This window comes from Perognathus longimembris, chromosome 3 (assembly GCF_023159225.1).
Source record: "Perognathus longimembris pacificus isolate PPM17 chromosome 3, ASM2315922v1, whole genome shotgun sequence".
Classification (NCBI taxonomy): domain Eukaryota; kingdom Metazoa; phylum Chordata; class Mammalia; order Rodentia; family Heteromyidae; genus Perognathus; species Perognathus longimembris.
In genome coordinates this window covers 38885418-38901135 of record NC_063163.1, presented here as the reverse complement: position 1 = coordinate 38901135, position 15718 = coordinate 38885418, and the positions used below count along the sequence as shown (strand labels likewise).

The window sequence follows — 15718 nt, the reverse complement described above, 5'->3', positions numbered from 1 at the left end:
TTTTTAATGGAAGCCCTCCTGCTACCCAGCCAGACTGTATTCATCTGTGTTGTAAATTCTCATTTCCAGGCTAAATTATCTTCAAGCTTAGATCCTTTTATTGTTGTATTCTGTGTAGCCATGACATCTCTCCTACGTGCACAGACTTTCCACAGTCACCCATGTCATGTGCATTGACTCCGGTGAAAGACATTGTAATGTGTTTAGACCAAGGCTTTTCCCTGTACCCACTTCTGCTGTATTACACCCATACTGTTGCACCTTTGCTGAGGTTCTTGAACTATATCTACACCTGCCTTCTCCTTAGCTTGGGTCAGGATGGGTTCTAATGATTTGTGATGTGACACTGCGGCAGACTTTTCCAGCTAGTTGCACTGACAGAACAGAATCCAGCTCTGTGAGGTATTGGCTTCTTTCTAGAGCTCTGAGTCCTTTGAACTTGCTGGAGGACATGGGCTGCTGGGCAGTTGGCAAGCAGACCTGGAAAACCGAAAAGTTAACAACCAATCTTCAGAAAGAGAGAACTAAGGAGGACTTGACCTAGGAAAGGTTCAGGCCAAATGACAAGGGAATAGCTCAAGGTTACTGCCTTGCATACACTCCACAATATCCTGAGGTTTCTCAACTGCCAGGAACATCATTATCTAGATTACAGTTCATTATGTTTTCTGGGCATTTCGTTCTGGTGAGGCTTGATGCAGGACCATTACATAGGAGAGTAGATTTAATCCTGTTTCCTTAGCAGGCTGTAAGGACACTGAGCACTGAGAGAATATTTATGTAATAAGATGCAAAGTTGCTATGGAAAATACTATACCAAGCTAGCATCTCCCTGAGCCAAGCAGCCACTTGTAACAGCAATCTAAATTTACATTTACTTTAGTGTCATTTTATCGACACTCTTAGTATCTCATTCTGACAGGATGTGAAAATATGTTTTCAGCTCGCATTTCAGCAGAATTAACATCGTGTTGTTGGAATTTAAGTGCGGTTTGCACGACTTCTGGAAAAAAAATTAGAATATTCTTCAAGGAGTTTAGATGATAGAATTTGGGAGTTTGTAAACTTTAATTGTTTTTTGTAGACATAGGAACAAACTCCCCCGTGGAATTAATTCTAATTTCTCTTTTTCAATTTGTGAGCAATAAATTGGAATTTCTGGCTGTGGGAAAGGGATTATCCTTTTTAACATTGCCATGTTTTGTTAAAAGCTCACTTGCGATTCTAGTACATGCTCAAAGAAGATATTTTGAATAGGTCAGTTTACTGCCTTCTCCAACAACATGTCAACATGTGCCATTTTTAATGTAAAAATTATAAAATCTCATTTAAAAAAATCTAATGGTTAAAATTTCCATAGAAAAAATAAAATTGTCATAACACTATGGAAGAAATGTTTTCACTTCTACATTTTCTTCTTAACAGAATAACTATCCAAATATTTTTCCATGCTTTTTTTTTTTTTTTTGGTCAGTCAAGGGGCTTGAACTTGGGCCTAGGTGCTGTCCCTAAGCTCTTTTTGCTGAAGCCCAGCACCCTACCACAGCTCTAGTTCCAGTATGTGAGTGGCTAATTGGAGAAAAGAGTTTCGCAGGGATTTTTTTGCCTATAGGATGGCTTCAAACTGTGACCCTCAAATCTCAGCCTCCTGAGTAGCTAGGATTACAGGTGTGAGCCGCTGGCTCTGCCTTCCATGCATTTTTTTTTTAAAGCTGATAGCAGTAACTGTACATGATTTTGAGCTCAGACAGGTCTTCTTGTGTAACAAGAAAACTATTTTTAAATAAAAAAAGTTTTGTTATATTCTGATTGAATACAAAATGCAGAGCAATGGGTATGTATTTCCTTTAGATCATGAGCTCTTTCTCACAAACCTTTAGGAAGTAGGAGGTAGTGTTCTTGGATACCTAAGGTTATTAAAAGCCAGATCACTAGACCAGCCCTAGCAGCAGTGTATTTTAGGTTTACTAAAGATGAGCATGGCTGAGAAGCTATAGATATGTAGGCCAGTGGAAAGATAGCATCCATTGATTTTCTTCTATCTCTGTCCATCTGAAATCTTGAAGTGTGACTATAAGGCTATTAAAGTGGGACATTGGCCAACAGAATCAATAGCAGACCATATTAAAACCTATGCGGTTACCAGCCTCTTAGCACCATGATGCACTATCCATGAGCACCCTTGTTCTGTTCTCCCGTGTTCGTGTGCTGCATTGCTCAGGTAAACGCAATTGGTGACATGAAGGCATTATATCTTGACCTGAGGGCATCTTGACCAGTGACCACATAAATAATAAAAAAGAAATTGAACCAAGTAATTTCTTTCTTCCTAGCATTTCTCAAAAAAAAAAGAACCCAAAACACTTGCTATTATAAGTTGCTTATCTTGTACTTAGAAGCCCCAGAAATAGAAGTTCATAGCAATATAAAAATTACCATAGTAAGTCCTCCATATTGAAATGGCTGAGAGACTCTGCCCTTGCACTTGACTGAATGCCCTTACCAGGGAGGGACTAAGTGCTCAGCAGCATTTCCCCTTAGTTTCAGGACATAATGCACAAGGTCTCAGAGGAAGTTGTTGGGAAAAGAAATTTTTACTTACACTTCCATTACTGACAGAAGTAGAGAGAAACACTTCTGGAACCAAAGTTGCAAAACAGGCTGTTGGCTGTCATGTTTGGGGGAGGTGGTTGCAAGGTCTGCTGTGATATCCCTATGCACACATCTAGAGTCATCAGGACTCAACAGCCCTGGCCCTGGCTTTCTTCTTGGGACAGGACAGACCATTGCAGGTTGAAGCAGTTACACAAATTTTCAACTCTCAGAATTACTTTAGAAACATGTAACTACTTAACAGTAGGGTATTGGTATATGCCTAAGCAAACTTGAAAAAGCCATATTTTTCCAAAGCTATGGAAGAGCAAGTGGGAAGGTTCTCAATATATTGCTAAATGATTAGATCAGTGACAAGTCAACAAGTACAAATAATACTAAAAGTGTGTATTTGTTATGCTAAGGGAAAATTTGTAAGTATGTGGGCCAAAATATTCACAAAGAGTATCTCAAAATGTTCACAGTAAATATATGTATGGTTTTAATAATACTGTAATAAGCCATCATCTTAAAACTACCTAGAGAATCCATAGTAATGTTTATATTGGTTGGGAATTATGGTACCTGGCCATTTCCAATTATTATGACAAGTTAGAAGTCTCAACAATTCTTATATATCTGATGTTAGAAGCCTATTGAATTGCCTTCTTTTCCTTTAAATTGAGGGATTTCCACATTCAGCTTACCATTACACACTTAACTTCCCAGACCATATCATCTTAGAATTTCCCATTCCAAAGACCAATCATATTTGCATAGATTTCAAATGAAAAAGCCAAGAACTAGGAAGAAATGTTGAGTCTGTACCTACCGAGAGAAGAGCAGCAACGAGTCTCTTGGTAAAGAAGAGAACTTGGATGTGGTGTGCAACAGCCTCGTCTTTTCACAAATAGAAAAATACAGTACTATGTGGAAACATTATATTATTTGCCTGAGATTATAAAATGGAAAGTCTAGAACTCCTAGCTTCTTTCTTTTTCAGGCCAATGACCTTTCTATGGTGCCTCTGAGCTTTATGGGAAAAGACTACAGAGTCACTTTCAAGTCATAAGTAAAATCAGCCAAAGATTTGAATGCCTCCTAGGTACATGGAACCATGATGCCATTTGGAGGCAAAGACAACTGGAGGACATGTATCACCTTAAAATACTCATCCAAAGTCAAATCAGGCTTATACTTTTCCCTCTTTTCTACTACCTAGAAAGAAATGGGCTTCAACATAGGCAATGTACCCAGTGAACTATTTTAAGGCTATTCCTACAGAAATGCCAACTTTAAAAAAATGCAGAAAATGGCACTATCTCCTTTCTAATTGAGTGCTAGTTATTTCCCCTGTACAGCAGAGTTTTCTGTGTTGCTTTAGGCAAGAAGAGGAAATGCTTTGAAGAAATGAGGCATATTGGCCATGTGTAGTACATAGCATGCCTTTTCTTGGATAAACCATACTTACTGTCACAGCCTGTGTTTTCTGTTTCCTAACTCTTCAGAATAATAAAGAGAAAAATAAGGGTACTTCTTGGTCGGAAATGATCTGAGCTGAAATATCAGCCCTTCTATTTCCCATCTCACCCCCTGTTTTCTCTGTACCCGCTGGGCTTGAGAAAGCCCACCTTGGGACCATCCAAGTATTGACTCACCACCTAATTTCAAGATTTATTGAAGTTTCGCTCCCCGTTTCCCTATTCCTGGGGCTTTTCTTTATGAGATGTTCCTCTCAATATATCTTCGAAATAAAAGTCTGAGGAAGAGCATCTACAGTAATATCAACCTTATTGCGATTCACAGACTCAGGGAAAGTTTGATCTGGAAGAGGTCTTAGAAATAATATATCTTCTCTTTCCCCCCAATGTTCTAAATGTAATGAGAAAAATATTGAATTTTGGTACTCCCAATAATAACCAGCTGTGTTACTGAATAAATACAAGAAGGCTATATTAGATACTTATGGGATTTTATGATTATGAGAAGTCATGCACAACTTGATATACAATATATATTTTGGAAACCTTTTGGAGATAGGATGGGAGATTTCATCCTTCTTTTAGTAATTTGCCAATGGGTTGTTGTTGAGTTATCTCCACCTGCATAGCAGACTTTTGTTGTGTACTTTATACGGTTCCTGAAGTCAACCATTCCTCTATTCCCAGCTCTTTTCCTCCAGGAACTGTTTTAAGTGGTGATAAAATTACAACAAATATTTAGTGAACTCTTACTATGTGTATAGGACTGTGTCCTTTTTCTCTCAGTGCCAGATTGAGGAAAAAACTAGCAAGTTCTTATCAGGCTAATAGAAACTCCATCCTTGACCTGAGAGTGTTGCTTATCCAACTCTACAATGTCACTGCCACCTATCATCAGCTCTGCTTTCCCTAGACCATCATGGGATCATGGGTCTATGCCGTCACTGCTTGCTATGCCATCAAAGTCACAGCCAAAAGCAGGTAAAGAACTATGAAGGCTGAGAGTATCTGAGCAATGCAAATCTGTTTATTTGAAAACCCTGTCAGCCATGGAGAAGTGTCGGTATTCATTTCTCCTAATGGGGTGAACACATGCTGAGGTGGGGGGATCTTTCACCCTCTGTGCCTAGCAGATCACTTGAGGATCCTTTTTTCTCTAAATGCCTAGCTTATTACATTGCACATCATAGGTGGCTGAGAATTTGCTAAATGAACATTAGAAATGAGAACTAGTATGAACTAATTTTTTACCTCTTAGAGGATACTGTTTGATCTTTAGAACAAGAGAAAGAGAGAGAGAAGACTATTATCTATTTAATACTCACAGTATTGTTCCCCCCCCCCCTTTTTTTCCCAGAGAAGGACCTACAGGTTTCATGGGGCTTAGTTACTTGTCCTCAGTCTCATAGCCCCTTTTCTTTACCAGACACTCTTCTATGTCCCTCCTACACATGATGCATGTCCTTTGAAGCCTGAGTTTGGCAGGAAGGGAAGTAAGTGTAGGTGGCAGAGAGCAGAGCTGGCATTCCTCTCAAGAACACTGGTTCTCAGAAACACCCAGTGGTCTCAAGACGTGTGTGTGTGTGTGTGTGTGTGTGTGTGTGTGTGTGTGTCCCCTTCCTTCTCTGTGAATTCCTGCTTCCGTAATTACCTTAGAGACCCAAGTATATATTTAGAGCAGGAAGAAGCAGATGCCCTTCCACTTCTTTAAAATCCAGAGGAATATGACAAAGTAAATAGTGATGTCAACACAAAGAAGAACTAGGTATCATTTGAAACCAGAACCAGATTGAAATTACTGCCAATGAAAAACATACCTTGTTTTTATTTTATAGTATTTCACATTTGCTAATTCTTTGGGCTTTGAAGTCAATATTAACATTTAAATTGGACTTCTTGCCCTTTCTATATAACACTTAGGCTCCTCAGGAATAGTATAATAGACACCAGATCATCGGTGCTATGTTAACAAAGCACTTTCTATAAAACCATACGCAGCACTTTCTCTCCTGTGTTCAATAAAAGCTAGTAACAGGAGTGCTGCCGCCTCAGAGGAATTCTTTTAACCTTTCAGAAACAAAATATTTCATGCTAATTCCTGCTTAATTGGAAGGAAGTCATTTTTTAAAAATCTTGGAATATGGGCTTGAAGTCTGTTCCATCCCTGACCTCTTTAATTTAATCAAGGTCACCTCATAAACTTGCCCAAACAGCTCTATTTCTCAATTAGAAAAAGAGGTAGAGCTGTTTAAAAGCATTTAGTGTGTGATTAATAGTGGCTAACTGACACTTTGGCACTTGCAGTGGTTTTGTGAGGAGTTAGGGTGAGATTAAAACATTGCTACCTGAAAAATTATACTCATCAGAAGCTCAAAACAAATCATTTTAATGAGCAAAGCAAAAACTGCTTTTTTGTGTGAGGATGTAAGAAAGGTTATCATGCTCAATATTAAGAGGATTTTAATATCTGAACAACTCTCTCCCAGGGATAAAAATATTGCTATAATTTAAACATCCAAACAGTTTGTAAAATATATGTACTTCCCCTATCCAAGGACTCAGAGAAGATGGATGCTGAGTTTGCCAAAGCAGGATTTTGTAGCCCTGAAACTCCAGGGACCAAAAGAAGTGCTGAGAAGATACGTCTAGTGGAAGAATGTAAGCCAGAGCCATCTGGATGGCTGAAGCATCTGGCATTCTGAAAATGCATCTCTGGCTTCCTTCCACATCTTCTCACCTTCTGAGCCTGACTGAGCACTGCCAAGCTTGACTTCAGATTCTTCTGATCAGTGGGTCATTTGGGTGGTAGAAGCATCTGGACAGCTGTGAGACTTCAAGAGCTGGCATGAGTGAGGACTAGTATCCCAAGCAGGAGAGTCTCTGAACAGAGTGAAGAAATGATGGAGCCAGGTAAAGTCAGAGGCCCCTGCAAGTTTCATAGTTGTTTCTGGTGCAGCTTGGAAAATGATGGCCTTTTGTCCAAGCCTTAGCTTTTGTAGCAATGACTAAAGCCCATGCTTAGAGTTTCCTTGATGAGGTTATGAGAAATAAGTAAATGAAGGGATTTCGTGGCATTTTGCAGATACCACACACTAGGGCACTGTGGAGTGTTGACGCTGCTGAGCAGTGACAGACAGGATAAATGAACGGGTCACACAGCCAGGGCTGCACATGAATCACCTAGGGAACTTTATACAAATATCCATGCCATGCCTGGGGCTTAATACCCAGGCATCTGTTAGTAAAATACTCCCCCCAGTGATCTTGATGCACAAAGGATTGGAAACTGGCCTATAACATGAGAGCTGATGATTGTCAAGAGGGAAGAAAGAACCAAAAGGATTGAGGTAAGACAATGATAGGAGAGAATGAGAGTAAAGTTAAGGAGATACAAACATGTACTGGACAGGAAGTAACTGATAGAAGGAATGATAATGGACAGATGCCAGGAAGGCAGTGCAAGTCTAGCCTCCAAGTCTGGTCCCTGTCTTCTCTGATGAAGAACAGCCACGTTGTTTTTATTCTGGCATTTGGCTAAGGAGAAAAGCCTTAGTGCCCAGTTATGGGGCTGGGGCGGAGGGGAGGGCGGCATGCACTCAGTAACAGCCTTATCTCCTGCACAAAGGGGCTGAGCCCAAGGTTCTGGCCAGGGATGGTCAAATTCAGAGGCTCAGCCTGGTCTCTCCTGGGTACAGGTCACAAACCTGCCATGACAGAAATATGGCAGGGAAGGAAAAGTAATACATGACAACACCTAGTAGATCAGAACAATGTATTTTGGAGACATAGCCTGGAGGATTTATGAAAGCATTCAGTCACAATATCATCACAGAAGAGGCAGTAAGTAGCATTCAGAGTGGAGCAGGTAGATGGATTAATGAAATGTGAGAGGACAAGGTAGAAGGCAGAGAAGCCGGCAAGACCATATTGGATGGTAAAAGCTGGGAAGAAGAAGGCCCTTTCACTAGCAGAAGTCAAGGGAAAGGAATGAAAAGGAATCAGGTGCCAAGAAAATAAAAACATCTATGACAACAAGAAAGTTATGCAGCCAGTGTTAGGAAAGGGGAGTCCATTCAGGTTGGGGCAGTCAGAAAAAGGGAGAGGCTTCTGGAAGCCAAGCCAATTATGGGAGGGCTCATTGTTGGAGTAAAACCCAGAGGACATGCTCCTTAGGAAACAGGAAGCGTGGAAGGCTGATGCACCGTGCCAGGTGGGAGGGCCATGCTTGTTTGAACATTATTATTGTTTGTATTGCATTATTATTTTTATTTTAAGTACCAGGAGTTATGTAGCAGGAGAAGGAAAATAGCACTTCTTGGGGTGGGGTGAGGAAGGATTCCCGAAGGACATTAGAAGTGATCATTTGCTGAAAAGGAAAGACATAGGTGCATAGGTGGGTTGAGAAGAAGAAGAGATGACCTTTTAATTGCAGCCTGAAAAGGAAAAAAGAGGAGCTATTTTTTTTTTCCAGGGGATTGAGTGCTGTGTAAAGCTCTGGTCTTTGGAGGGGTTACAGTGAAGTCAGCAAAGTAAAATGCACACTGTCTGTGAGAGGGAACCTGGGGTCCAAGGAGGGACCCTGCTCTAGGGAAAATGGAGTTATTTTGTGATCAGTCTTGATCTAGCTTAAAGCTGACTACCCTAAGAAAGAATTTGTAAAGCCTTCACAGGTTACAGGAATAAAAGTAGCTCTAGATCTTGGAAATTCAAATAAGGTTGAAAGTGAAAAGGACAAATGAACTGTAATCACACTAAAAGGAGGGTGGGGAAACCCCTCTTATATGCCTCAGTCTATTGGGGCTCTGTAGAAGCCAGCTGTCTTTCTTCTACTATTGTAGGAAGCTGGTCTCCCCCTGTAACCCCTGATTTTTGCCCTGCAGCCTCAGTATTTCCCCAGATTAAGTGGGTCTTGGTTAAAGTCGTTTCCACTGTGCCTCCATCCTTACCTACTTCCATTGAAGTTAAACTCCTGCCCCAGCCCAACCCCACGTGCTTCCAAAAACAGCCCCACCCCAGCCATCCCCTCGCAGCAAGAAATGCTCTTCCCTTCCTCCTCCTGTCACTACCAGTTGTGGGAAGGCCCTTCTCAAATGGTGTCCTCCAGGCTGCTTTTTCCTGGGAGCCTTAGAGGTCAGGCTGGTGCTGCCCTGCTACCTGGCCTTGGCTTGGAAAGATACTCACCTATATTTGCAAGAGTCACCTCATCTGTTTCTCTTGAGAACTTTGAAGGCATCGTCACCTGACAGAGCATCTCCAGCATTTACAATGACAGACTTGGCCTGCTGTTAGAAGACATGAGTTTGTTCTCTCCTTTGCTTCTTTTCAGCTGAGGACAATGAGTCTGGTTGGGGAAGGTCCTGGAGGATAACATTATAAGTAGAAATATGAGAGTGGGATGTGAATCTCCACAGTGTTAGGAGTGATGCAGTCACTTTCAGGCCTTGCCACCATGCAGACTTCTTCATTAGGAAGAGCTGTGTTGGAGGAAGGACAGAGGATTCTTTTCCCTGAGTCACCTGCTGCTGGTTTGTGTGTCCAGACTCCCACTTAAACCATAATAATCACAGGCTCTTGCCTACCTGTACTCTCCAAATTACCCTTATTCCATTGGCCTCACACAAAGATGAAAATAGACACTGCTTTGTGCTTCTGTTTAGCTCTCCCTAATAATAGCTAATGTGCAGACTATAATACATACTGCAAACATAAAATGTTATATCAATGCTAAGTTGTAATAATAATAATCCTGCAAAAATGTAGCAGAAGGAATTTCCACAAGCAATTTCAGGAAGATTGCTGCTTCAGTGGGGATACAGGTGTTACTGAAAGAAAAAAAGAAACAGATCAATTGTACTTTGTTGACAACCTATGAGGGAATGAAGTTGAGGATTGGCTGTTCAGCAGGTACCCCACCATGCTCTCTATGTGTGTGTCTGGCCGCTGATAGTCACAGCCACTTGAGAGTCTTCTGAGGTGGGCCTGCTCTGACCCTCATCCACCCAGTTAGAGTGGAACAGTGGGCAATTCTGCAGGAGCCTCAGGCATCAGGGTCTCTAGTACCTTTTTCCAACTGATGGCTCAGACACTTACCAAAACAGCATATAGGTGAGTTTGGATGGATGGGCAACACTCTACCTTTGTCACGGCTGTCTGTAAGGCCATCTCAGAGGAGATAGGGCAGACTAGGAAATCCCCAAGTGTGTTTCACCTCAGACCTCCACATCCCAGGAGTGTTGAGTTGAACTTCTGTGTGGATCATCCCCAGATTTATCTTGTAGAAAATATATGTGTTTATTCTAAAATAGAATCACTCCCTATAAACTAGACACAACATTAGGGTCCCGGGTTTCCTTCCTTCTCTGGCCCTTGTCCATGTCGATGGTAGCCACTATGTGAACCAAGCCTCTTTTCTTCTATGTTAGGTTCAGAGGCCCAAGCCATGCTAGCTGTAGGAAGAGAATGGAGACATTCAAACATCTTGCACACATCCCCTCCTTTGCATTCAGCAGAAGTAGTGATGAGCAGGCCCCAGGGCTCTCACCTCTCTGCACAGAGAAGTTGAAATATCTCCGCCATGGTCTAATAACCACCAGAGATCTCAGGCCCCAAACAAGAGTTTCCCATAGGGAGTCATGTGGGTCTCCCAGTCACTGGGCCACTGTAAACTATAGTTGTGTCCCCTAAGGACCAGAAGGCATGTCAGGGCAAGGAAGAAGCCTGTGAAACTGAAGGATATTGTGGCTTTGTCTTCAAGGCTTGAACCTGCCCCTGCCCTCTTATGTTCTAGACCTAACAGTACAATTACCCACCAGTGAAATACTTTGAAAAACTTTTCTTGTCTGCATGTGGGAAAGAGATCCACCACTCAGCATTCCAGAGGAGTAGCTGAGGAAGTAGAAGGAGAATGTAAAGCACAACCCTCTCCAAAGACACAAAGATGAAGAATTCTGCAAAAATAGAGATATTGCTAGCAACACTTTGTTAAAGTGTTTTGTTATTTAGTTACATCTTGCCTGAGCATGCAAAAGATATTAAACATACTGTCAGCATATTGGGATGTCACCCAAAATAACTTACATTTTTTCTATACTGCTAATTATTTTATTTTTCTTAAGCTGGCTCAGGCAAGGAAGAGAGAGATTTCAAGGCTTTCACTGGGTGACTTACGTATGGAAGTTAAGCATGTCATTATCTGTTACCATGGAAACAGCAAGTAATCCAGGAGATGGAGGAGGAGGTCACTCTGACCATAATTAATATAAAGAATAATGGCTTATATAGAATCTAGTAAAGGATACAATGAAGTTCTGTGTAATACCTCTAAACCTGTTTCTCAGCAGTGCGATTTATTCTTTGGATGAATTTTCACATAGTAGTGTCACTGTGATAGTTTTAGTATTTCAGTGCTAATTTTCAAAGTGAAAATTAATTTTGCTTAGCAAAAGTTTTATTTCACTCCTTCCCCCTTTGACTGTCTTGGTGTTTGAACTTAGGGCTAGACTAGAATAATACTGTTGAATCACGCCTCCTCCAGCCTATTGCTTTTGATTCAGCGAATTCCAAGATCCAGAGTTTTCTAAAGCATTGAACAAGTATAAATAAATGTCTGGATGTATTAGCTTTAGCTTTCTTATATATGCTCGTAGCTATGCTTTCTCAATAAATGAACTAATAGGTAATAATCCAGAGGCACCATTGGGTTTAATAGTACTTTCAAACATCACTGAAGGAAGATTTAATTATGTGACCGTAGTTTACAGGTAGCACATCTTACTGTATTCCTTTTTAAATTGAAATTTAGTAATCTACATAGGATATCTCTTAGCTAAGCATTCCATTTATTGTAACAGTACATCCTTGGAGATTCTTATTCAAAAGTGCACAAGTAACTCAGTTTTAATCCTTACATTTATTTGAGTAGTGGATTTCCTTTCCAGTCTCTTAGGAGTCGCTTCTGTCCATGGCAGCTTGATGATACATTTATTTAAAACTTTCTTCATTAGTATTCTCTCAGAAAGCACTAAAGAGAATAAAGTAAATAGGGAGAAAAAGATAAGAGTTAACCTTTAAATTTTCTGAAAAATCATATGAGGTCAGAAATTACCAAGATTTGGGTTTCTTTTAGAACTCCAAGAAATATAACAGAACCTCTTTCAGGCAGCCTTGTTTGAGTGGTAGATTCAGGACATCATCTGGATGTTTGCAAACAGGTGGCCTGAAGCTAAGTGGAGTCAATGTACAATTTCTCACTCTTTAGAAGAGAACCACTTTGCTGCCGTATAAATGAACAAGCATTTTTTGTAAATATCAAGCTTGAAATCATTTAATCAAGAGTGTAAATCACTTATGTGCCTCAATTATAGAAATGATGATGGGATTGGCTGGTATATTGATTGGGGGGTGGGAGGGAGACAGGGAGGAGGAGAATTACAGCTGTTTTCTTTTGTGTTTTTTTTTCTTTTCCTTTTGAAGTATAATGATATCACATTCCTCTTCCAGGAATGCACGCAGCATTATGCCCTGCTTGGCAGGCATACTGGTCCTTGGCTTAGCCAAAAATAAAAATTCTCAGCTGTACGATTCCATAGGATTCTCAGAGAGCCTCTAAAATAATGGACAGTACACTCCCCTGTATGTATTTATGTGCAGATAATTTACTTAAATAATGTTGCTGGCACATGCTTTATAGCTGCTTGCATTTTGCTACACAGATTCCAGCATATCTTGCAGACTATGCAATTCATTTGGAAAATGTAATTTCCATCCCTGCATACTAATCGATTCCTTCACAAACACCTGCTATCAGTTATGATAATAAAAATGCCACTCTGAATTGAAAAGGGGCCAAATAGAGCTTCCTAAGGAAATGACTTAAGTGTCTTTGAATGCTACTAAATGTAGTAATGTGCTTGTGTAGTGCCAACATTTTTTTCATCATTTGCATTTTCTGTGATTTTTGCCCTATGATACCATCCCTCATTCAAATGATGCCTCATAACCATTTGGTGGTGGATTGGTGAACTGGGTTGTTACGAGTTAGGATCCCAAGGTATGGATAAGATATGAAGTTAAGCTGCACAATGTGATAAAACACCAGCATGTGCTCCTGGGTGTGCCTGGGGCCATTTCTGATTTTATAAGTCCCTGAGAACTGTAAAATTGCCTGCTTTCTTGGCTTTGCACACACACACACACACACACACACACACACACACACACACACACACACACACCAAATAAAATTTCCTTTATTCATTTTCCTCAGCCTCCAGTTCATTCCACGCACCATTGCCAAACTAATCTTCCTAAATCGCTAATTCCATCATGTCCTCTGCTACCCCCAAACACCTTCAGTGGTTCTCAATTGGCCGCCCCATTGAGTCTAACTTTCCCCATCCTCTCTCAGCTCCTTAGGTGGTTTACCTTTCCCTCATTGCTCCCAAGCAGACACTTGACTTTTTGTTCAAGCTCCATTCCTTCCTGTCTAGGTCTCATCTCTGGGCTTTTGCTTATGATCTTGCTCTCTTGACTGAGTTGCTTTTTTTGATTCTTGGGTTTTCCATCTTTCAAAGCACACTTGTTCTCCCAGTCTGCCTTTCTCCATCTCTCCTCCAAACTCGTATTGAATGTATTTCTTTGCTGTGTGCCTTGACATGTTTCTCATTTGTTCATTCAACCTACATATATTGAGGGCCTACTATATGCCTCCATCTACCCCTCTCTCTTCCTTCAACTGCAGTCGTTTCTTTTTAAATGTGATTATGTTTTAGATTCCTTGACAGAAGCTAATCTAAGATGCCCAGTCAGATGTGGGTACATGGGAGTATGATGTAGATGCTTGTTGACTAATTGATCCCAAATGGCTTGAGGTAGGAAAGTTCTGGTTAATTGCCTGTTTTGTTTGATTAGTATTTTAGTGTCTACTATCCATGGATTATCATTTTGTGAAGTGGAATACTGTTAAACACTTAACTAAAATTATTATCATAATTTGATGCTTGATAATGGTGGAGAACATTCCCTGAGGTCTCACAACACCTGTGTAAAACTCTATGCTCTTTCTACTGCTCTGTGCAGGTGAGACATGCTGGGGGTTGACCTGGACCTTGACCTGGAAATGGGGGCTGGGGTGACACATGGAAGTGAGCATGTGTGGAGTCTGATGACACGATGGGTGCCCCACCACACACACTGTCATATAGCAGAAATTATATCAGTGACGTTCCTAGCAACAAATGTGGCAGATTTTCTTTTCTATCTTGTGTATTTTCTGCAACAGGGGAAAATAACGAAACACTAGCAGAAAGAGGAAAAGGGAGACTGATTTTATCATGACTAAAAGGAACACTCAACACATGTGGACTGTAGTACAAGGAGATAGAAGGCTAAGGCTTGAGCCATTATGTGGGCTTACAGACTGTTTCTGTGATTTTCTTTGTGTGAGCAAACAAGCAGTTTGCAGAACACCTGTACCTTGGGCTTGCTGGAGCCGGGGTGGGGTGGGGGCAGCACCAGGAACAGGGGATTGCCCTCCTCAGTCTTTGTTTTGTACCATCCAGCCTTCCTCAGTGGGTCTCAGCAGTGCCAGAAGCAATATATCTAAGACCCACAGTAAGTGCCTTGGTTCTTCCATGTGAATGAAATCTGAATCTACATATAGAGAATTTGTTTTCACCTCAAAGTAGAGGAATCACTCTGCTCTGTCAGGGGAGAAAAAAAAAAGTTTTAATCAGTTGCTGAAACAGATGGAACCGAGTTGCCATTCTGAAAGGAGTTAGAGAAAACAATTTGTGCAATTTGTCCCAGCAATAGAACAGGAAGCAATGGTGTGTATATAAATGCCTCTCTCCCCTGGGAGGCTGTCGCACACCTCAACCTGTGGAATGGCTGGCTCTTTGAAAGAACACAGTACTGCCAAGGAACTGAGCAGTCTGGTAGCATAGGAGAGGGCAAGGCTGTGGCAGATAGGATTCTTGCTGGAATTCTAAATACCCTCATCACCGTGCAGAGCAACACAGACCAGCTTCTGTGAGGATGTCTAGAATTGGAAGAGAGTTCAAGAGACAAGAATGTAGAAGGAATTAATCCTGTGCCTCCAAGAAGCACTCGTGTATAAAAAAAGGACAAATAGAATAAGTGAAAAACAATTCACAAGAAGGACTAGGGGTGTTGATCAGTGACAGAGCGCTTCTTTAGCATGTACAAGGTAATTCTCTGGCACTCTTTCTGTTTGTCCTTTAGCACTGGCTGCTCAGGCCTATGCTCTTAAAGAGGAGAACGACAGCCTCCGCTGGCAGCTGGATGCCTACAGGAATGAGGTAGAGCTATTGAAACAAGAGAAAGAACAGCTTTTCCGAACAGAAGAAACCCTCACCAAGGACCAGCAGCTACAGTTCCTGCAGCAGACCATGCAAGGCATGCAGCAGGTACTGCCCTCCTGTGTATGTGTGCGTGGTTGTGGACCCTGTAAGTGTGAATGTGCAGCCATTTGCCAGAAAGGGGAGAGGAAAAAATGACCCTCATAAATTTAAGTCCATAGGAAAAGTTCATGGCTGTTCATGGAAGGGTGGAGTCTTGAGAAAAGCCAAGATAAAGAAATATGTGGAAGAACACAGCTCTGGAGATGGGAATCCAGGGAGAGAACT

General features: G+C 41.2%; 1 protein-coding gene across 4 annotated transcripts in view; it reads left to right on the top strand.

Annotated features, from left to right (window-relative positions):
• Enox1 (ecto-NOX disulfide-thiol exchanger 1) overlaps positions 1-15718 on the top strand; it is a 520874-nt gene that overhangs the window by 417590 nt on the left and 87566 nt on the right. For all 4 annotated transcript variants that reach the window (XM_048341315.1, XM_048341316.1, XM_048341314.1 and 1 more), the window contains one exon: positions 15315-15499. In XM_048341315.1, the coding sequence (XP_048197272.1) occupies positions 15315-15499 (185 nt within the window). The remainder of the gene's footprint in view (positions 1-15314; positions 15500-15718) is intronic.